We start from the raw sequence: 23,974 nt of genomic DNA, 5'->3' as shown, positions 1-23,974 counted from the left end.
CTCCAATTCTTTTTACTTGTCTTTTTATTTATCGTTCTAAGCTCAATCATGCCCCCTCAGTCCCACTATAAGTGAGACAATTTTTTTAGGCACGAAAATTAAAAAATTTGTATTTTGTGTGTATATGAAAAAGTGTTTAAAGGGTAAAATTTTTACTAAGAAAATAAAAAATCTTACTTATGGTGGGACACCCAAAATAGAAAGAATCTCGTGAGACGGAGAAAGTATAAATTAACACAAAAAAATTACCATTATTAACCTCACTTAATGATGTTAATTCTTTGAACCAAACTCAAAAGAAATGGTGCATGCATGTTTGAGTTAAATGAGAATATTATTGGCAATCTTATTACTCCCTCCGTCCACGAATTAAAGCCCTACTTGCACTTAAATTTTTGTCCACCAATTAAAGCCCTATTGTGCTTTTTGTACTCTTTTACTCTTCTTCTTTTCCTATATTTACTACCCTTTGCCACTAATGGACCCACCTTACAACAACTTTATCATTTTTATATTCTATATTTATTACATTTTATCACTAGTGGACCCACCACACAACACCTTTAACACTTTAGTCAACTACTTTATCACTTTAGTCAACTACCCTTATATTTCACCCACAACACCTTTTTCAGTTTTCTTAATCTCCGTGCCCACCCTCAAACGGGGCTTTAATTGGTGGACGGAGGGAGTATTAAATAAGATTTTATTGAAAAAAGAAAAGGAAAAGAGAACCTAAACCCTTGAAAGCATAAGAAGCACACTAAGAGTCGAGCCTCATTAAAACCTCTCAGGAAGAGAGAAAAAAGATTACTTGTCTAAGAAATCAAAGAGAAAAAACCAAAAACATCATGAAAGTGGAATTACTTCGGAAGCTCCGGCCTAACCATTGCCCCCAAGTAAGCCCGACATTTCCTGATCTGAAAGAAACCAAACACAACCAGAGAGAGTAGCAAAGCTCTCAACTGAACTATCAACGAAATACAACTCATCCCAGCAGCAGCCAACCAAACGCCCCTTGCTATCAAACTATCGAAGCTCAAAATAAGCCCCAGAAAAAAAAACCACCAAGCGTTCGAAGAAACGCCAAGCACAAACCAAGAAAGACCATAACCCATTAAGTCTTGATGTGAATATGGTTGTGGACTGACATATTCATACGCACCGAGTGCTTAATATCCTATATCTCATGAGGCCACCATCCTTCCGTTTGGCTGTAATTTGCCATGATGTTCGCCGCTTTATTGCCCTCTCTGTAAATATGAGTTACTTGAATATTGAAATTCATGAGAAGTCGAAGAGTGTGATTCCAATATTATTGGCAATCTAAACCAAAACAACATACTAATATTACTATAAATTAGTCAATATCATGAAATGACATCTGATAAAAATGGGAGGGAATAGTAAATTTACAAGTGAGTTTTCATTATAAATTATTTTTTAAAAAAATTATCACGGTCCATCTTATATTTCTCTATCATTAATTCAAATTAAAAGTGAAAGTTATCGGTTCACTAAAAATATGGTATAGTTTGGAGGGTAAGAATTTTAATAAATAGTTGAAATATGTGTATAAAGTGAAAAAATAAATCTATTAAAGTTGATTTGTTATATAATTAATAAATGATTTGTGAAATGTATTTTTTTTAATATCTAATTGAATAAGGTTAAAAATATAAAAATATGTGTACTAAAATAAAAATATCACACTTACAATAAATAGACTAAAATAATAAAAAGACTATAATTTTTATGAATGCAATAAATATAATTTTTTATACTTTGAAAATAATATAATTAATTATATCTAACGTAGTACAATAGATGTGAAGTCAAAGGCTACAGTTGCATATCTTGTTAAAAGAATTACTAATAGATTGCGAAAGGTATTTTTTTTAAAATATTTAATTTAATAAGGTTAAAAATATAAAATATGTGTACTAAAATAAAAATATCACACTTATAATAAAGAGACCAAAATAATAAAAAGACTACAACTTTTATAAACACAATAAATATTTATAAAGAGACCAAAATAATAAAAAGGCTACAACTTTTGTGAACACAATAAATATTTTTTTATGTGTAAATTATATCATTAATTATATCAAACGTACAATAGATGTTAAGTCAAAGGACTACAACTTTTGTGAACACAATAAATATTCTTTTACTATACAAATAATATCATTAATTATATCTAACGTGCAATACAAAATCTTTTGTACATCTGAGTGTACCGTACACCCAAGTTGCCCCATACCCAAATCCTAATCCGTATGCTAATCCAAATCCGCATTCTAACTCAAAATCGTATAAGTGACACTATTCAGTTATACAAATGACACCGCTTTATAATTAACACTATTCAATTATATTAAGGGTTAAGTACCAGATTCCCCCCTATCGATGGCGTCCCTATCGCGTTTAGCCCCCTACCGTCAGGGGGGAGAGCTACCCACTACCTCAACGTGGCTTTATCGCACCAATTTTTCCCCCGCCTTTTAACGTCCGTTAACGGGGCGTCCCTATCGCGTTTAGCCCCCTACCGTCAGGGGGGAGAGCTGCCCACTACCTCAACGTGGCTTTATCGCACCAATTTCCCCCCCGCCTTTTAACGTCGCCATCTATAGGGGGAATCTGGTACTTAACCCAAAAAATATTTTTATGATTCGTCTCTCCCTCTCTCAAGCTCTGCCACCGCGGCTCCTCCTCCGGCGAAGGGTCGTTGGCCGGCCTCCATCTCCGTCGCCTCTTCCACTACCATCGTCACCACCACCACCACGTCTTCCTCCGTCTCCACAAGTTCAGGAACCAAAAGTTCAACACCCAACAGTTTCCACCACCATCCATCTCTCCCCCGCCTTTGCCCCAAATTCCGGCCGCAGGAGCTTCGCCGATGAAGACGGCAGAATCCACAGAAACCTAGATCTGCAGAGAGAGAGCCCATTTCTCCCACTTACGACTGGTGCCTCTGAGGGGTAGGTCGACGCCGACGAGAATGGAGAGGTGGCGGACATCATCGTGAGTGCTGAGAGTGCTGAGATTGGCGTCGGAGCTGGCGAATTTATAATTCACTTTGATGACACTAATGGTGCCGCTGCTGCTTCCGCAGACTAAATTTAGAGAGAGAAAATTGAGGAGCGGCGGGAGAAGGGGGAGCAAGTAGAGGGCGGAAGTGCGGCTTCATTTTCTGTTTCTCACCTTCTCCGACGAGCAACCGATGCCGATTGGCTTCGCTGGAGGAAGCAGCAGCGGCGGATTCTGCCAATTGGCTTCGCCGGAGGTGTCGATGGGTGTGAGGCGGTGAGGCGCCAGATCTAAAAATTAAGGAGAGAGAGAGAGAGAAAGATGAGTGGGGCCCACTTGTTTTTTTTTTTTTTTAAGTACCAGATTCCCCCTATCGATGGCGTCCCTATCGCGTTTAGCCCCTACCGTCAGGGGGGGAGCTGCCCACTACCTCAACGTGGCTTTATCGCACCAATTTCCCTTTAACGGACGTTAAAAGGCGGGGGAAAATTGGTGCGATAAAGCCACGTTGAGGTAGTGGGCAGCTCTCCCCCTTGACGGTAGGGGGCTAAACGCGATAGGGACGCCATCGATAGGGGGAATCTGGTACTTAACCCTTATATAAATGACACTGTAACATTTTAAAATACATTTTAAAATGTTATAGTGTCATTTTCAATCTTATAGTGTTATTTAAAACATTATGATGTCATTTACAATCTTATAGTGTCAATTACATGGAGTGCCATTTATATTTTTGAATAGTGTCAATTATACACAGCGTCATTTACAATGTTATAATGTCATTTATACGCAGTGTCATTTGTATAACAGAATAGTGTCAATTACAGGCAGTGACATTTGTATAACCGAATAGTATCATTTACACGATTTGAGTCAGGATGCGAGTTTGGATCAGAATGCGGATTATGATCTGGGTACGGGTCAACCCGAGTGTACGGTACACCTGAGTGTACCCAAGACCACCTCAATGTACAATAGATGTTAAATCAAAGGCTACAGCTGCACATCCTCTTTAAAAAAAGGTCATAGCTGCGGTTTAGAGTTGTGAATTATATGAATTACGTGAATTACATAGATAGGAAATAGTTGATGGGACCTCTGTCCTATAATTTAGTGTGTACCATTGTGTCCCACTTTTAATTTGTTATACTTTTTAATTAATTTTTTTAATGTTAATTTATTATGTTTTAATATAATAAAAAGATAATTAACAAGGTTCACTCATTCAATTAGAATTTATAAATTTAAATTAAAATTTATTATATAATACTCCCTCCGTCCATGAAAGAACTTCCTAGGAGAGAGTGGCACGGGTTTTAAGAAAAAATATTGTTGAGTGTATTGAGAGTGGATAAAAGGTAGTTGAGTGTATTGAGAGTGGTGAAAAGGTGTTACTCCCTCCGTCCGCCAAGATTATGGCAATTTGCTTGGGCACGGGATTTAATAAAATTGGTGATGATTTAGTTGTAAAATTTTCATTGAAAAATGATGGATGAGAATTTTTTTTAATAAATCATATGTTTACTAGAGAGAAAAAGATGAAAAATTGTTGGATAATATTTTCACACCCTTACCCTAGGATAATATTATCCAATATTGAAGATAAAATGAGTTGTCCGAGAAAATATTCCATTCTGCCTGAAGAAAATTTTCCATCATAGTAAATATGTGAATGATAAAAAAAAAATAAAAAAATTAGTGAAAATATTCTTTTTCTCTCATTCTCCGTCAAAATAAATGCACCAGTTAAGCACCGTAACTTCTATGTGTAAATATCATAACTTTGAAATTCAAAAGGCATACAGTTGACAATTAAGAAAAATAAGTTACGCACCGTAACTTCTATATGTGTAAATATCATAATTTTGAAATTCAAAAGGCATAAAGTTCAAAGGAAATTAATATTGTTGAGATTGGTATTCTTGCTTCTTACTGCAGAGATGAACTATTGCTTATGCCAGAGGTCCGTGTTCATGCTATTAAAAGAGCTAGGAATGTTGTTGCTCATTGCCTAGCGAGATCAGCAAGAGATATCATTGCACCCCATGTTTGAAATGAACCCCCGTCCTGTGTGGTGGGTCATCTCCACACCCCATGTTCGTGTGCTCAATAAAATTCTCTCGTTTCCCTCAAAAAAAGGCATAAAGTTGACAATTAAGAAAAATAGAAACTTATAATAATTTTATAGAACCACGTAGGATAATATATGAATGAAATCGTACCATTATAGTACATAGATTATCCGAATTGATTTTTGGATTTTGTTGTTTAGACAAAGGGCTTTAATAAATTTTAAATTATTTGGAGAATTTACTTAATTTATGCATAAAGAATCTATTCTATAATACGATTAGGCCTCAGCCTACGTGGCAGGCCTCAAATTCTTTCTTTTCAATCTCAATCTCCAACGTAGCATTTGAGAATCCAATCTATATATTCTCATTCTCACTTTTAAAACAAAAGTCACGCATCCCTCTTCCTCACGCCTCCCTCTTCCTCACCCCATCGCCGTTGTCCCTGAATCCGGTCGGCGTCGTCTCCCCCTTCACTCTCTCAATCATTTTCTCTCTCTAAAGTCGATTGCACACTCAAATCGAGCCCTAATTCCCCCCTTAAACTGCCCGCCTCTCTCTCCCTCTAAATTCAGGCGTCGCCGCCGTCCTAAGGGCGGCGTTGCTCCGCCTCATCTCTGACTCCCTCTTCCATTCCTTAATTAGTTCGATTTTGTTTCCACTTCTTAAACCCATGAGAATTCTCCATTCGAAGCAATTAATACAAGAGCCCTAAGATTTCTTTTTCCTATAACCCGTTGCCGTTCTTTCTTCTAGACTCCGGCGAAATAGTCGTCGCTGAGCTTGCGGTTCGTCCGCCGCCGAGTCACCGCTAAGCCCTGGAGTTCGTCCACCGTGCTGTCGACCCCCACCCCACCGACGACTTCTCTGTTTTGAAACCTCCATTTCCTGATCTGCCGTGATTCTTCCTACACAGCTATGGTAAGTATTAAATTAGTTTCCTAATTTAATAACGTTTTTCACTATTTTAAATATAGAATGATTATTATTTTAGAAAGAACAAATTTTGGAAAGAATTTTGGCATCTGCTATCAAGTGTGTTGTGATTTTTGCATGGAAGCAATATGATTTATCAACTCTGATGAGGGGTGAAATATGCAAGGTCCTAAGATCAGGACACGTGGCTTTGCTTAGAATACCAAAGTGGAATACAAAAAATGAGCAGCAGGGAACAAAGAAGCTGTGAGAAATAGGCAGAGGGAAAAGTCCAGAGCAGAGCTAACCAGAGCAGAGCTTTCCAGAGCAGAGTTGGCAGAGCAAAGCTTCCAGAACAGAGATGCCAGAGCAGAGTTGCCAGAGCAGAGCTTCCAGAGCCAAAGCTAACCAGAGCAGAGGGCCAGAGTCAAGTTGCCAGAGCAGAGATGCCAGAGCCAGAGCTAGCCAGAGCAGAGATGCCAAAGCCAGAGCTAACCAGAGCAGGGATGCCAGAGCAGAGCTTCCAGAGCAGAGCTGCCAGAGCAGAGCTTCCAGAGCAGAGCTTCTAGAGCAGAGCTGCCAGAGCAGAGCTGCCAGAGCCAGAGCTAACCAGAGCAGAGCTTCCAGAGCATAGGGCCAGAGCCAAGTTGCCAGAGCAGAGCTGCCAGAGCTAAGTCATTAAAGTCAAAGCCAGAGCCAAGTCACCAGATCCAGAGTCAGAGCCAGAGCCAAATCGCCAGATCCAGAGTCAGAGCTAAGCTATTGGAGCCAGAGCGCGGAGCCACAAGCCAGAGACAATTCGCCAGAAGGCGGAGCTACTTAGCAGAGCGGAGCCAAAGAGTAGAAGTTTGCCCCAAGGAAAGAAATCCAGAGCTACTAGACAGAGCGGGATGATGAGGACAGAATCCAGCTCTGTAATTAGGGGACAACGACCTAACAAGTTATAATCTAATAATAGCCTTAATTAGTTTAATGGCGAGCATGTGGAATAGATGACCAAACGAATTTACTACTTTACCCCGACTGTAATGCCTATAAATACCTACGATGATGAAATAAAGCACACACTCTCTCTTTTACTGCTTTAAGAGCTCTTCTATTTCCTTTCTCTCTAGAGTTTGAACTAATAAAATTACATATATAAATAAAATATCTAAATTGTTAGAGTTATGTTTGTTAGATAGTTGACAATTGGAGTCATGGTTGAATATAATTTCATATTTGATGATGCTCTCTCAAACTCTAGATGAGATGATGCTCAAAACTCCAGACGAGATGATGCTCTTTCAAGTTTTAGACGAGATGATTCTCTTTCAAGTTTCAGACAAGATGATGCTCAGAAGTTAGAGGTGATCTGTCAAGTTTGCGACGAGATGATGCCCACAACTTGGTTGGTCTTAAAACTCCGAATGATACGATGTTCGATAAATCAGTTATAGTCTTTTAAATATCAGGCGAGATTATTTTCATAATTAGTTATGCTTTTAGAAGTTCGGAATTATATGATACTCACAATTCAATTATGATTTTTCAAACTCCATATAAAATTATGGTCAAAAGGCAAAATAAAAAAAATTGAACAAAATTAATAAATCTTGTAACAACAAATGCAACAAATCAATCCTCCATGCAAGAAAATCAATCTATGTAAAATTTATATCTATTTCTACTCTTTTTTTTTTCTTATGCGTCAACTTTTTATAAAATTTCATATGAAAACTAATGGGTATTTTTATGATCTCAACAAAATTAATAATTTAATTACTAAAAGTTGTTGAGATTAATATAATTTAAAATGTATTACTAATTTAATTTAATTTAATTAATTATATAAATAATTTACATAAAAAATTATTTTATATAATTATCATAAGAATAACATAAAATATATAAATTACAAGAAAATATGTACCCGTCGAATTTCGACGGGTAATACACTAGTTGTATCTAATATCCCCAATGGGACATCAAGCGGTGCGACTTCCTGAGTGTGAACAGTGAGGTCCCGGGTTCAAACCCCACTGTTCCCCCTCCCCAACTCCCTTAAGTAAAAAAAAAGAACGGTATCTAATCTAAATACCCCCTCCGTCCCAATATTAATGGCCACTTTCTTTTCGACATGAAGATTAAGAAATTGAGTGTTATGTTTTACTAATTGAGTGGGGCCCATCAAAATTATTGAGTTAATTAAGATACTTTCTTCTTCTGCCCACCGGCCACCTCTCATCCACCGCCTCCCTCCTCCCCCAAGTTAAGAAAAAAAAGAACGGTATCTAATCTAAATACCCCCTCCGTCTCAATATTAATGGCCACTTTCTTTTCGGCACGAAAATTAAGAAATTGAGTGTTATGTTTTAATTAAGTGGGCCCATCAAAATTATTGAGTTAATTAAAATACTTTCTTCCTCCTTTCACTTTCTTCTTCTCCCCACCGGCCACCTCTCATCCACCGCCTCTCTTCTCCGGCGAAGTCGCCGCCATCAGCCACCCTCACCTCCCTCACCTCTCTGTCTATCGCCGCCAAACACCCACTGTCAAGAATCCCCCATTTTCTTCTGATCTGAAACCCAGCTTCAACTGGAAAAAAATTACACAAAATCTTGCCCAAGTCTTATCTCCTCCAATAAGATCCAAAATCCAGAAAAAACAAAAAAATTCTCCGATCAATTCTCTACGTATGCAACTGCCGATTTTAGAGAAACAAGAAACCAAACCTTCTCTCTTAGCCGTGGATTCTTCATCTGAGTAGGGAAACTCTAAAATCAAGCCGCCGCTTCTCTAATTTTGAAAATCAAGCAACGAAAATCAAGCCGCCTCGTCCGTTGTGACTGCTGCTGCTATTGCTTCGTCCGTGGTCGTGGGCCTCACCGATGGCGCCGCCGTCGAGGCGACGGCGGAAGGCAGGAGGCGGCGGCGGCAGACATAGATTTCTTTAGGGAGAGAGAGAAATATTGAGAGACATTGAAAAGGAGAGAAGGATTAAGACGAAGGGTGGGCTCAGGGGTGCTGCTGCGGAGGAGCTCGATGTCGGCGAGCCAGACGGCGGCGATGCAGCGTACTGGGGAGGAGCGGTGGGGGAAGGAGGGCTGAACGTGTGTTTTGTGTGCGTTTTTTGTTTGTGTGTACTATTTAATTAGGGTTTAGATTTAGGTAGAAATTTTAATTAGATTAATTAATAAATTTTTAATTAAAATAAATATTTATACTTTAAGAAAGTGACCACTTTTAATGTAACAAATCAAAATGAAAAGGTGACCACTTTTATTAAAATAAAGAAAGTAGTTTTTTATTTAATTGATGTGATTGAACCCAAAATCTTTGTAGGGGAGAATCTTATGATGCATCAATTTTGCTACTTAAACAATGCTTCTTTAACATTGATGAACGTCTAATAAGAAAAGTATTCCCCAAAATTATTTACTATTAATTGGCAATGTGGTTTTAAATTCAAAGTAACGTCATAATCGCTTTCAACAGAGGAATTATTCCATATATGTTGTAGCGACTTCAATTCATGTATACGTATAAGGATTTTAAGTATATAAAATTTTATACCTTCAAAAGAAAAAAGTACTCCCTTCGTCATAAAAAAAATAAGGCCCATTCTTTAGGCACAGATTTTAATAAAACGAGTAATTAGTGGAGAAATGATTCACCATTATTTGAAATGAGTGGTTGAGATTGAACTAAAGTTGATTTTTTTTTGTAAACAAGGGGTATTCATAAGGATAAAATATAAGAAAAAGAGGGTGAGCCCATGTCTTAAAGGGAAAATGCCCCATTTTTTGTGATTTGTGAACGCCAGATATAGTAATTGTGCCCCATTTTTTTATGGACGGAGGGAGTATATAAAATTATAAAAAAGAATCATATCTTATCACAACTTCACAAGTATAGAGTATGTCCCGATAAAATATATGTGACAGTGACATATATATACATTAATAAAAATTACGATATCAAAACAACACAAAATAAACAGAGGATCCGAACCTCAACAAATATCAAATACGTTAATAGAGCGTTTATTTTGCGTGATTGATAAGATACATAATTGAGTATTTTTATCCTCAAAAGTATGATTACTCCAATCCTACCCTTTTAATGTGATAAGAATCAAGCAAAAATAGCTTAAACGATACTCCCTCCGTCCCAATAAATGTGGTCACCTTTCATTTTGGTTTGTCCCGCTAAAAGTGGCCACTTTCTCAAAATGAGAATATTTATAATTTAAGTAAGTCTAATTAGTTATCTAAACCTAAACCCTATTTAAATAAACAAACACACACGCTCACACACACATCACCCAGATACGCACACTAGCGGCGCACCCTCTCCTCTCCCTCTCATCTGCCCTCTCCGGTCGACGGCGCCGACCGCCGCATCCTTCTCCTCTTCCTCTCGCATCTCTCTGTCTCCCCCTCTTTCACCCTGTGACTCTCTTTGTCATCTCTCGCTTATCTCTCTCTTTGTCAATTCCTGCCTTCCGCTATCTCCTGCTTTCCGCCGTCGCCATCGATGAGGCCACCAGGCCCACCACCACTCCGTGAAGTCACGACCGCGAAAGAAGCAGTAGCAGCAGCAGTCACAACGGACGAAGCCACGACCGCGACCCTCTGACTTTGGGAAACCGCGTGCTGCCGTTCTAGCTCCGCCGCTTGACGCCAGCTTTGCCCTCCTCCGCCAGAGATTCGACGCGAGGCAGTGCCTGCCACGCTGTCGCCGACTGTACCAATTTGAGGGTTCATGGATTTGGTTTTGGAGTTCGTTTGATTTTGGTTTTGGTTTAGTTTTGATTTTGGGATTTGGTTTGGTTTTGATTTAGGGATTTACTTTTGGTTTTGGGATTTAGTTTGATTTTGATTTAGTAATTTAGTTTTGGTTTTGGAGTTTGCCGGAGAAAAAGGTGAGTTTCGCCGGCGGTGGTGGCCACATTTATGGGGACGAAGGGAGTAAAAATAATCAAGACCCTTGGGATATTCCAAAAATCAAATCCATCAAAATAAATAAGAGATTAGTCTTACTATTTTTATCTATCGAGACTAATTCTCAAAAGTAAATGCCCCTAGATGTCACAACTTTATAAGCTAACCACTACTACAAAAATACACATACATAACACTTCATACATAACGGTTTTTTTAAAAAACCGTTATGTATGAGCGCATTTTTATAAAAGACAACGGTTTTTATAGAAATCAGTTATCTATGTAGTGTTATTTATAAGCATAGATAACGGTATGAGGTATTTCGTTATAAATGAGTGTTATCTATTAGTTGCATACATAACGGTATTATCGAACCGTTAAGCCAACCGTTATCTATGAGCGTATTTTTAAACTTTTACATAACGGTTATTGAAATCGTTAAGAAGAAGTGTTATGTATGCGATTATTCCATTTTATCTTTTATTTTCATAATTAATTTATTAATTAAATAATTAAAAATATAATGTGAATTATATTATTATTTCTCCCTTCCTCACACCCCTCATTCACCTCCACCCTAGAATTATACACCACATCAACGTCTCCTGTAGAGGAGGCGACGTCTTCGATCAGCCCTTCCATGGCGGCGACGGCGACGGCGACGGCGACGCGCCCGCCACACCGAGCGGCAACGGCCAGAGCCTCTCCATGTCGTGACTCTCCTCCCTTCAGCCATAAACCCCGTGCCACCAGGTACGTCGCGACCTCAATCTCGCCGCCGCAATCTCGCTGCCCCTCTTCTCGTCTGCTAACCCTAGGTGCGCTCCATCTCTGACCTCAATCTCGCCACCGCAATCTCGCCGACCTCAATCTCTGACTGCCACGCTGCGCTCCCATCTCACTGCCCCTCTTCTCGTCTGCTAACCCTAGGTGCGGCGATTCGTGCTGCCTGCCACGACTGTGCCCCTATCTCGTCGCCCTGGTCCTCGTCGCTACCCTAGGCTTCGCGATCTGCGCCGCATCCCCCATCTCGCCGCCCCTATTGTCTGGTAACCCTAGCCGCACCGCCTGGTCCCCCTCGCACTGCCTGCTTTCCTCCCTGTTCTCATTTTCTCTATCCTTGTCGCATCTCTGATCGATTCATGCTCCATATGCTTGGAATCTGGTGTTCTGCAGCTCTGACTCTTCTCTAACGATGTGATTTTGTTCTATCACTCTTTGATTTTTGGTTATTTGGAATCTGAGGCATTGTGATGCTTACTTGGGGTTAATTTTGATTGTGGGTTATTAGTTGGTCTTCGATTGCTTGCTTTCTTATTGTGATGCTGCGTTGTGCGTATCTTTGTGGTTTGTTGTTTTGGGGGAATTTGTGTATGTTTGCTATGCAGGTTGAGCAAACAATTAGGTAATTAGTGATTCATATAATTCTCGAGCACCTAAATTAGTGATTCATATAATTCGTGGTTTGCTATGCAGGTTGAGCAAGACTCCGTGCAATCACCGGAGGCATTTGCTGCTAAACAACCTTGGAAAAACTCCAGGTGTGTATTTTCAGGCTTCTTTCTCAGTTAATACTGATTCTTGCTCCATGACCTCAGGAATAAACATGTTTATGGAAAATCATTAGCTCAAATATTTTGGTATTCAGTGGTAGAAATCAGTGTTTTGATTATTGTCTGCTCTATACTTGATATTTTGTAAGGGATGTTTAGTTCTTTTAATTGAGTTCTCTTGTTAAAAAACAGAGTATTGCAAAAGGACATGTAATGTTTGGACTTAAATAAGCTATGTTTAGGCTATGGAGCTCATTATTTGACATAATTTGAGTTGTTTACATAAAGATGGTAAGATATTCATCACACTGCAGTCATTTGTAGAAAGTGGTTGGCGTGGAGATGTTTGGAGCTTCAATGTGTGTGGCTATATACTTTGTATTCTTTAAATTTTAGTTATTGGTTGTGGAATCGGTTCAAGTATCCAGTTGGGAGTGAAAATTGCCTAAGAGCCTTTGCATTTTAAAGTTGAGAATTGTTTACTTTCATACCATTGTTGCATATATTGCTAAAGATAGAGCTAAATTAAGTGAATTTCAATTCCAGGAAGTTTGCTAAGTGAATTTCAAGGCTCTCACTCATTTGAATGCGTGGATTTGTTGCTTAAGGTATTTTATTCCAGGAAGTTTGCTTCTTTAGTTAATGAAAGATTCATTCCAGGAAGTTTCGTTTCACCTCTTTAGTTCTAGTTTATTTCAATTTTTCTTGATTTTGCAGCCTTTTCATTTCATTAGTATCTGCTTTTGGTATAAATCTTCCCTTCAATTATATTCAGTATTGGGATTGATTGAATTGATTTTCATAAGTGCAGTCATTTCTCTTTTTAGGTTAATGCTTACTCAAAGAACTATTTTGTTGGGTTAAGCCCGCTGTCCATTGCAGCAAAATATGGCGAAAGATTTATTGCATCTGTAGCTAAGTTGAGCACGATAACTCTCATTCTTGAAAAAAAGTTTGCCAGTGTTTGATTAAAAGATAGACTCTTACTTAATTGTTTAACTTCATATTGTATGAGTTTGCTGCTCCTTTGAACTTCTGAAATTGGTGTTTTTCTTTAACTCTTTGTGTGTTCTAAGTTTCTCTCTGCATTTGTTTGTGTAGTCCTTGATGAATGATGACACTACTGATGTGGCCAATCATACAAAGTTTGCCAGCCGGAGAAAGGACCTATGAGGTTCAAGGTACAAATATTATAGGCTTTTTTTTGAGGTAAAAATACCAATACAACAGGCTGCTTAGCTATAAATGTGTCGATCTATTCTATATTTGTATTGCTTCACTTTAATTTTCTGACTATCAATGTCAATTAAAAAAATGCAGTTGACGTATGTATGTTGAAACTGTACATTATGTGATTAAAGGCTGATATAGTGCTCAAGTAGGAAGTTTGATGTTTGATTATATGGAAGTCTTTATTCCAAGCTATGAATCACTAACTTACTATCATTGTGACCGAATGACTGAACTAGTTTCAGCGATAAGTTGAGTGTAACTGATAGAACATGAAGCCTTCGTTTCTGTAGTTGTTTGTGAAGAGCTAATGCTCAGCTGTATGTAAGACTTACATACAGCTGTAGTTGTTTGTAGAACATGGAGACTTACATTATTTTCGAGTGCATCTTGAGGTATGTAAGGTCACTATTATGTTGGTATTTTTTTTACCTTGGACCAAAAATCATATGCTTGTTCTTGCATCAATTTTGGGTACTTTTAGTGCTTAGTAATATTTCCTAAAAAATGTGAAATGGAGAAGTTTTTAGTGCTTAGTAACTTGATAGGTTTTGTCCATTTTACCAATCACTCTGATATGCTTTTTAAGTGTTTATCATGATGCTCTATATTGTGATTCTAGGTTGACTCTTTGTATGATTTTGTGGCAGGTTTGTGGTGGATTAAATGAGTCGTACGTTGAGCTGAAGAGGCTTGTGAATTCACAAGAAAAGTTGTACCATATGGCTAGCTAGTTGCATATTTAATATGTTTAGTATTTTTGTAAGGCATAATAGTATAGATAGAGCAGTTGTTGAATTTTGACTATATTCAAATCTTGTATGAATTCTTTTTTATGATAATAATATAAAATTAAATATTTTGGATGATATATAATATTATTATTGTTGGTTTTTATCATTTATACTGTTATGTATAAATTAATAGATAACGGAGAAATAGAAATCTAATTACGGTCAAAAACGTTATACATAACGGATTACCAAACGTTATTAATATCAAAAAACCGTTATGTATAGATGTGTACATAACAGTGAATATTAAACTTTTATGACGGTTTGAAACGTTATGTATAATACTATAGATAACGGATATAATCCGTTACTTATATATAAACAATCGTTATGTATAATAGAATAGATAACAGATATAATACTATAGATAATGGATATAATCCGTTATGTATAATAGAATAGATAACGCTTAAATCTCCGTTATGTATGAAATCCACATACATTATACCACTATATATTACGGATGTTTTTGCACATAGATAACGGATAAAATCCGTTATCTATGAGCGAATCTAGCGTAGTGAACATATAATTATGTCCCAAACACATAAAAATTACAAAACGGAAGTGATACAAAATAAATAAATAAAAGATGAACCGCAACAAATATGTAATACGTTAAAAATCAGAATATATTAGACATGCAAAAAAAACAGAGATTCCGAACCAAAAAAAAAGGTTAAAAGTCAGAAGATCAAGACTCGAAAGAGTTGAGACAAAGCTCCAAACAATCTGAAGCAACGGAAATTAATAAGAAGTGGAACATCATTAATAAATCCTAATGCTAATCAGAATCCTCAATCTCCATAGTTGTAATGCAGCTATTCTCGCCTTCATCTATTCGAGGCAGTTGCAGAGGAGCGGCGGGGCCGGGGTTAGGGCGACGAACTCTGCCTGCAAACGCAGCAGCAGAGTCGAAGCCATCCTTGTCCACCACTCTCCCCACCTGCCGACGCTCGTACTCCTCCTCCTTCAATACCACAAAAAATTGCAAATATTCAAATGGAGGGAGGGATCAAGAAACAGTGCCTCTTTATATTACTATCAATTTAGTACCAAGTGGTCTCGTAGATGTTTTTGCATATCTTCCAAATTTCTGATCTGCAAAATTTTGCCAAGAAACTGCTGTTTGAGAAAGCAAGAAATGGAGAATCATCAATATTCAAGAAATCTGAGATTTCACTAACCTTTTTTTTGCAGACCTCAATACGCATTTGGATCTGTCGGTACTGATACAGAAATTATTGACAAAATTAAATGAGTATCACTTTAATTTATAGTATATATTATATACACACGTTTTCAAATCAGATTTTACAAGATGATGAAAAACACAATCAATATAAGGAATTGAAATTCTAACTAGCATGCATGTATCTTTGGTAAAGATTAGAAAATTAAAGAAGATGAAGTTAAAAGAGAATATGACGAAGCATGTATTTTTCACGGAGCTTATTTTATAGCCTATATGCTATTTAAGAGCTTATTTTATCAAACATTTTAGAAAAGCTTATAAGCTCAACCAAACATCCTCATACTAATGCACTTCATACGCTTCTAACAGCAAAAATTACATCTTTAATATCCAAACTATTGGTCTTTTGAATATCCTAACTATCACGAAACTAACAAATCCCAAATTCTAATTTTCGACAATGGAAAGATTATGTGGATTTTGACATGATTATGATCCACGTAACCTCTTATGGCCGGGAATTGGAATTTGGGCCTTCTGTAGGTTTTGTGATAGTTGGGGATATTTTTTTTTATTAAAGATCAATAGTTGGTAAATTAAATTGTAATTTCCCCTTCATTTTGTTCAAAATCAGTTAGACCCCAAGTTTGAGTTCCATTATTGCAATATAAACAAAGGGCAAGTGAGACAAGCCTATTCATATACATATGTAAGAAGATGAAACGTTCAAGACAGCTTAACGCAGTTCCAATAATTTACAACTATGAAGAAATTGATGAAAGGAGCAACACCAAGAATCAGAAAACTAGCAACATCTTTTAGAAAATCCACACTAAAAGAGTGAAAACAATAAACATCAAATATTTGGATGCAAATTAAACCTTTCGCTCTTGTATGTTCCTGAAAGCAAGATCCATTTGTTCCTCAAGATTGCATAGTTGCCTCATATTCAGATCATCAAGCTCTCCACCTTTTCTCTGCCTTCATAAATATGTAATGTAATAATTAATACTTAATCTCAAAATTTGTTGTCCTAATCTATGATGAAAAATGATACTATAATAACTGCATACATGATCTCTCTTGTAAGTGTAGTGTTCACATCTTTCAATCTTCTCAACTCTTCTTGCATTTTCTGCACAAGACAGTAAAAATCAAAATAACTTTTTTAATGATTTTCCTCAAAACCCTATTCGAAAAAATACAGAATCAGAAGAAAAAAGGTGATTTTTAAACCTCATAATGTCCACTCCAGATATCAACACCCACTCTGCTCTGGTATTGATCAATGAGTTTCTTCAACCTACCAAAATCCCATGGAAAAAAAATAAAAGTGAAAGTGAAAGAAATCAGGTCAAAATCAAATCTTTTCTTCCAAAATAAAAAAAATCCAAGATGGGCCAAGACACATTAATTAAACATTAAATTTAAGTGCAAGAACGTACGAGGAAGTGGGGCTGGTGTATTCATAGAAGTTGTCGCTGTTGAGCAAGATGATTGAGACCTCAGCATCACAAAGAAGAGTGATTTTGTGGGCTTTCTTGAAAATCTTTTCTTTGTTCTCGGAGAAAGAATCCATTTGCTCCATCTCCATTTCTTCTTCAAGAACAAGAACCTCGAGGTTATTTGTTCTTGTGCAAAATTATTCCAGTACTGTGGCAGCAAGCAAGCACAACAAATGTTTGACTGTTGCTGAGGAGAGAGAAGGGGAGGAGAAAGAAAAGCTTGCCATTTGCAGTATGCAGAGAAAGTGAGATGGAAAGTTCGATGGTAGCTTAGCAATTTCAAGTCTTTTTGCCATAAAAATGAGAGTTTGTTTATGTGGTGTGCTACTTCTTGTTACATCATTTGAAGTTTGAGCCTAAAAGACAGCTAATGGAAATTATTTGAATTTGTAACACACTTTAAACTTAAGGCACAATTCGAACTGAACTGCGAATTACTTAAGGGGGCAACAATAATATGTAAAAAATAAATTAAAAAAAATCAATTTTAGTTCTTTTTTCTTTTTATCTTTATTCTCATTTTTTTAAATTAAAATTTATGATCACTATGTCCGGTGTGTATTGAGCAATTTCACCTAACTTTTTATTTTTCTTTACTTTTGACGTTTTGCCGTTTTTGGTGTTTTGCTTCTTTAAGAACATTTTTCTATGGGTTAATTGTCCCTAAATACACCACATTTTCTTGAATTCTACAATTGCACATCATCTTTAAAATCTGCCCCTAAATACATCATTTTTTCTTGAATTCTACAATTGCACATCACATTTAAATCCGCCCCAAAATACATCACCTTTATATTTTTTTTTTGTTTTTGCACATGACTAAAAAATCCTCAAGAAATAAATTAAAGTGTTAATTTATAAATTTAAATATCTTTTTAGCAGCGGAAATATAATAAAATAAAATTCTTTATAAAGTTTAAAATCATATATATATATATAAGTATTTTCGTAAAGAAATAAATTTCTAATAAATTTTTAGAAAGAACTTGAATTAAAAAAATAAACAAGCCATGACATTAAGAAAATAAAATGAAACTTTTATTTTAATAAATTTCACACGAATTCGATATAATTTGGAATTTAGAGTTACAATAATCAAAAGAAACAATGCGGTCGGCTAGCCATAATGAAGATCAAAACTCAAATTTTGGCCACTAATCTTCAAACTACAAAATCTGGCCATTAATTAGGCGGTATACCTAATTTGCCCTTTTACCCATCTCACGCACCAGATCTCAGCTTCCCTCCCATCTCTCTCTCGGAGATCCGCGCCAAATCCGACTCGGAGTTGGTGGTGTCGAGAAAGGTCCGCAGGGCGGCGCCGCCACCGATGGTGGACGTATTCGCCGAAGCGGGGTTTGAATCATCGTCGTCGCCGATGGAGGAGGTCGGTCAGGTGGCGGAGGATGAGGCGGCGGCAACAAATCTGATCTGATGAGGCGGCGGTGGATCTGATCTGATGAGGTGACGACGGTGGATCTGATCTGATCGTTGCGCCGCCTCCTCCATCGGCAGATCTGATCTTCGCCTCCTTCGATTTCAGCCATCGACAGATCTGATCTGATCTGATCTGATCTGTGCTGCACGTATGGCACTTATGGCACTAATAGTGCCATAAGTGCACACTTCCCCCTAGGGTTTAGATATTCCATTTAGGGTTTAGATTATTCATTTGGGGTTTAGATGTTCCATTTAGGGTTTAGATTATCCATTTAGGGTTTAGATGTTCCATTCAGGGTTTAAATGTTGTTGTTGTTTCTGTATTTGTGCTGATGACCATTTTACTTAGTTTTATTTTGAATTTCGTTGGCACTTATGGCACTAATAGTGCCATAAGTGCCAAAATGACTATTTTACTTGGTTTTATTTTGGATTTCCGATGGCACTTATGGCACTAATAGTGCCATAAGTGCCTAACCCGACCCGGCACGCGACCCGCGTGCCTGATCCTACCCAGTCCGCCTCATTAAGGGCAAAAACGTCCAAATCAATAAAAATTGCCAGAATTTGTGTTTTTTCAATGTGTGGCCATAAATTGTGTTTTATGCTTCATTTTGGCTACTTCAAAATTTTACTCTAATCAAAAGTACCACATGAATAATATAATGAGTTTGAAAGAAATATATATATATTTTTTTTAAAGAGGTTCGACGCGCCCATTCGACTCTCCACGCGCCTCCAATGTCCTTTAATAAAACAAAAAAAATGTTTCTTTCAAACTCATTATATTATTCATGTGGTACTTTTGATTATTGTAACTCTAAATTCCAAATTATATCGAATTCGTGTGAAATTTATTAAAATAAAAGTTTCATTTTATTTTCTTAATGTCATGACTTGTTTATTTTTTTAATTCAAGTTCTTTCTAAAAATTTATTAGATAATTTATTTCTTTACGAAAATACTTATTTATATATATATAGATGATTTTAAACTTTATAAAGAATTTTATTTTAGTATTATATTTATGCTGCTAAAAAGATATTTAAATTTATAAATTAACACTTTAATTTATTTCTTGAGGATTTTTTAGTCATGTGCAAAAACAGAAAAAATATAAAGGTGATGTATTTTGGAGCGGATTTAAAGGCTTTCCTTTAATTGTAGAATTAAAGGAAAGGTGATGTATTTAGGGGCGAATTTTAAAGGTGATGTGCAATTGTAGAATTCAATGAAATGTGGTGTATTTAGGAGCAATTAACCATTTTTCTATTGTTATATTGGTGTTTTGTCTGTACGTTTTCGAAGTTTGAGAATTAAAAAATGTCTTCCTTCTCTGCAAAATTAACAAAAAATATATTACTCTCTCCGTCCACGAAAAATGAGATACAATTATTATTTTTTACATTCATGAAAAATAAGCCACTTTTCCTTTAAGTACATAAACTCATATCTTTTCTTTATCTTTTATCCTTACAAATATCTTTATTTACAAAAAAAAAAACATCATTAATTCAATCTCAACCACTCATTTGATACAATTACGGGCGTGCATCGATTGGTTCGGCCGACCAAAAATTTACGAATCGACTGGCTGTTACATAAAAAAATAACCGACCAACCGAAATTTAAATTTTAAACCGACTGAAATCTAACCACCAAAAGTTTGATTGTTCGGCCGACTGAGTCGAACTGACCGACATGAAGAAAAAGAAAGCAGCAGGGCGGCCAGAGCGAGCGAATATCAAAGGGCAACGCGATTATTGTTGGACCAGAGGATGCCGCAGTGTGGTACTGGTTATTGGGCGGCGCGGACGGAGGCGATAGGCAAGGAGAAAAGCGCAAAGACGTAGGGGAACAATATGGGCTAAGGGCAGAGCGCTTGAGTCAATAACCTTTAAACTGGAGGAGAGGAGAGCCGACGGGAAATCGGGAGGGAAGGGAGGGCGAGGGGAGCAAAGTGGATATTTTGGGGGTGGGGGAGAAGTTGACGAAAAATTTGGGAACATGAAAGAAGATTGGATTTTTAGGGGAAGGGGGGGCAGACGAGTAGGGGTGAACAAAAAATGAACTAGATCGAAAAAATACGAATTATTTTTAGTTCTATTCGGTTCACAGAAGTTTGGATCGATTTTCGGTTCGATTTTATTAGGGGAAAACCGATCAAATTTCGGTTCAGTTTTGATTTTCCTACCATGTAGGGGTGTAAATTCGGGTAGAGGGTATCAAGTATATCCTCACCGACCTGATACCCACGCGGGTATCGGTCTCAATTCATAAAGAGGGTCGGGTGCGGGTATGAAATTACATAAAATTGCGGGTATCGGGTACCCGCGTCGAGTAATGCGGCTACCCGCATACCCGATTTTAGTTCAATTAATTAATTAATTTTTTATTCATTGTAATTATTTATTAAAATTTTGAATTTTTATTCCAATTTCTACGAGGAGTCAGAGAAGAGTTACATTTTTTTCTTCAAAAAGTGGGACAAAATACCCACATTTTGTGGGTACCCACAATTTGCGGGAAAAAATACCCTCAAAATTACATGTCTTCAAAAATTTGCGGGTAATGCGGGTACCCGAATACCCGCAACAGATACCCACTACAGGTATTCGAGTACCCGTATATTGAACACGGGACGGGTGAGGGTGCGATTTCTATGTGATTTTGCAGGTCGGGTACCCTCAATTTGCGGGTAGGGTACCCGACCCGTCCCGAATTTACACCCCTACTACCATCGGTTGGTCGAAAACTAAACCGAACCGATTTATATATTATGAATTGAACCGAAAAAATCGATCGAACCAATCGAACCAATCATTTTTGGTTCGGTTCGAAGAAGTTTAGGTCGGTTTTTGGTTCGATTTTGAACAGATGCTCAGCCCTACAGATGGGAATTGGGGTTGGGGGAGGGGGAGGGATGGAGGGGAAATTAGAATATGTATGTATATATATATATATATATATATATATATATATACTCCCTCCGTGTATAGAGGTGCGCTCCAATGAGACTCTTATTTTTCGTGAGATATTGAAACCCTTATTTCTCAATGAATAAGACATATATACTGATGAACAAGGCAGTATATACTGATGAATAACGAAATTTAAAAAATTGGTAATGAATAAGACATATATACTGATGAACAATGGAGTATATATTGATGAATAACGAAACTTAAAATATTCCGCTCCCTCCGGGATTCGAATCCTGAGAAAAAAATTCATCTTCTAGGTACAATAATAGTCATATGATTGATAAAATAAACGCATGAGATCGTGTCTAAAATCTCACTAAAAATAGGGGGTCTCATTGGAGTGTTCCCATATATATATATATATATATATATATATATATATATATATATATAGGGTGTGGTTCTAGAGAGAACTATATTATTTGTGAGAACGGGAGAACCATAAAATCTAATGCATCCAATGTAAAAATTAATGCATTCGCTGTTAAAATTAATGCACTAAAAAAATTAAAAAAAAATGCTCCCTTCAGGATTCGAACCCAGGATCTGCATTCATCCAACAAGATGATGCATCCACCGTAGATCTTGATGATCGAATGGCTGAAAATGGTTCTCCGGTCTTTTTTTATTTATGGTTCTTTCTTGAACCTCTCCCTATATATATATATATATATATATATATATATATATATATATATAGGGTTAGCTTCTATGGAGACCACTCCCCTACATAGAGAACAAAGATCAAATCATGTGCGTCGATCTTGTTTAATCTAACGGTTCATATAATTTTCTGATTTAATTTTTGATGTAATTAAATATTGGTTGATTAAATCCACTGAAATCTGGGATCACGTTGAATAAATCCCGAAAATTCCGAAACTTCCTGTTCTGGGACCTGATCCGTTAATGAACATAATATGTGAACATTATTATGTTCATTTGTTTTCCTACGAAAATATCGACGGACATTAGTAAGTTCATTTATTTTTTTACGAAAATATCGACGAACATTAGTATGTTCATTTATTTTTTACGAACAAATCAACAAAAATTAGTATGCTCATTTGTTTTTTTACGAACATTAGTATGTTCATTAGTATTTTCTACGAACATATCAATGAACATAATATGTGGATGCATTATTCACGTAACAGACTCTTCATCAAATTAATATTCCATAAATAAAAGATTTGATTGCCTATATCTATGACAATTAACGAAAATATCAAATCTTCACTAGATGAATCATCACCCTTGGATGTACCAAGATCGACGCACAAGATTTGGTCTTCGTTCTTCGAATTTTTGATGGTCTCCATAGAACTCTATCATATATATATACATATATATATATATGTATAATTATGTACTCGGTTCGATTTTCGACCGACCAAATTTGAAAAAATCGAACCAATCGAGAAAACCAAAATCTCTACAAATTTTCGGCCGAATCGACTGACCAATGACATAAAACTTATCACATTTTTTGTTAAAACATGTGGCAAGGATGGTATTTGGGCCCCTATTCATAAGAAGGGAATTCAGCCCAAATACTCGATCTTGTAACCTGGAAACGAAGCCCATGGATACCCATAGACCAATCTTTAGTAAATAAGCCATCCGGAGAAAGCCCAAAACCAATACAAAAGAGGAGACCAAACAGAGCTGAAGGTCTAGAAGACTTTTCGTCATCAAGCAAACGCAAAGACAGAAGTAAATGCCCTTATCAACGAAGTAAAAGATCAAAGAAGAAGAGATACGTACCAGAGTAAGTTGGATGTCCAGAGGAGAAGAATGTCATCAAAGCTGGTCAGGGAGGACATTCGGGGATCGCAAATCTGAAGACATAGACAAAAAGACCTTTTTTGCAGTTGGAAAAAGGGTGCACCTAGGAGTGGTTGTTGTAACTGTTTTGCAGGTGGTCCCCTCAACTTTTTGCAGATTTAGCGACGGCGGAATATCTGATTGTTGGCCCATGTAGAAGATGCTAAAGAGAAAAGGACAAAACTACCTGTGATAAAAAAGAATGAGGATCTTGAGAAGACAAGAGTGTCCCTCCCGTACTCAGAGCTGAATTTATTAAAATACTCTCGGTTGTAATAACCTATAAATAGTGAGAAAATCCAAGTTGTAATACACATTCAATCTTTTAACAATATATTCTCTCTCGTTTTCGTATAAATTCATCAATTCCCTTCATGTTCAAATTCAAATGATATAGTCGTTGAATAAAAAATCCTCTCATCATCTTAACCTAGAAAATACACTTAAATCCCCTTGATTTCGAACCATAAAGATAATCTCAAAAAGTTGTGC

General features: G+C 36.8%; 1 protein-coding gene and 1 long non-coding RNA gene across 3 annotated transcripts; one reads left to right on the top strand and one right to left on the bottom strand.

Annotated features, from left to right (window-relative positions):
- The first annotated feature begins 14,096 nt into the window (after positions 1 to 14,096).
- LOC130986695 (uncharacterized) lies at positions 14,097 to 14,593 on the top strand. Its single transcript, XR_009089344.1, has 2 exons — positions 14,097 to 14,129; positions 14,385 to 14,593. It is a non-coding gene; the product is annotated as an uncharacterized LOC130986695 (long non-coding RNA).
- Positions 14,594 to 15,139: 546 nt separating this feature from the next.
- On the bottom strand, positions 15,140 to 17,567 carry LOC130986694 (floral homeotic protein DEFICIENS-like). Of its 2 annotated transcripts, none has more exons than XM_057910165.1 (7): positions 17,169 to 17,567; positions 16,960 to 17,026; positions 16,797 to 16,858; positions 16,605 to 16,704; positions 15,716 to 15,748; positions 15,585 to 15,629; positions 15,140 to 15,498 (listed from the first exon to the last, which is right to left on the bottom strand). In XM_057910165.1, exons 1-7 carry the CDS (start codon positions 17,315 to 17,317, stop codon positions 15,313 to 15,315), a joined length of 642 nt encoding a protein of 213 aa, XP_057766148.1. In that variant the 5' UTR covers positions 17,318 to 17,567; the 3' UTR covers positions 15,140 to 15,312. The 2 variants fall into 2 exon arrangements, with proteins under 2 accessions (XP_057766148.1, XP_057766147.1); XM_057910164.1 differs by having other exon boundaries at positions 15,716 to 15,757; positions 17,169 to 17,560.
- Positions 17,568 to 23,974: the final 6,407 nt, after the last annotated feature.

The sequence above is a fragment of the Salvia miltiorrhiza genome, chromosome 5 (assembly GCF_028751815.1).
Source record: "Salvia miltiorrhiza cultivar Shanhuang (shh) chromosome 5, IMPLAD_Smil_shh, whole genome shotgun sequence".
Lineage (NCBI taxonomy): Eukaryota > Viridiplantae > Streptophyta > Magnoliopsida > Lamiales > Lamiaceae > Salvia > Salvia miltiorrhiza.
The sequence above is the reverse complement of the archived record's forward strand: the minus strand, read 5'-3'. Positions and strand labels throughout refer to the sequence as shown.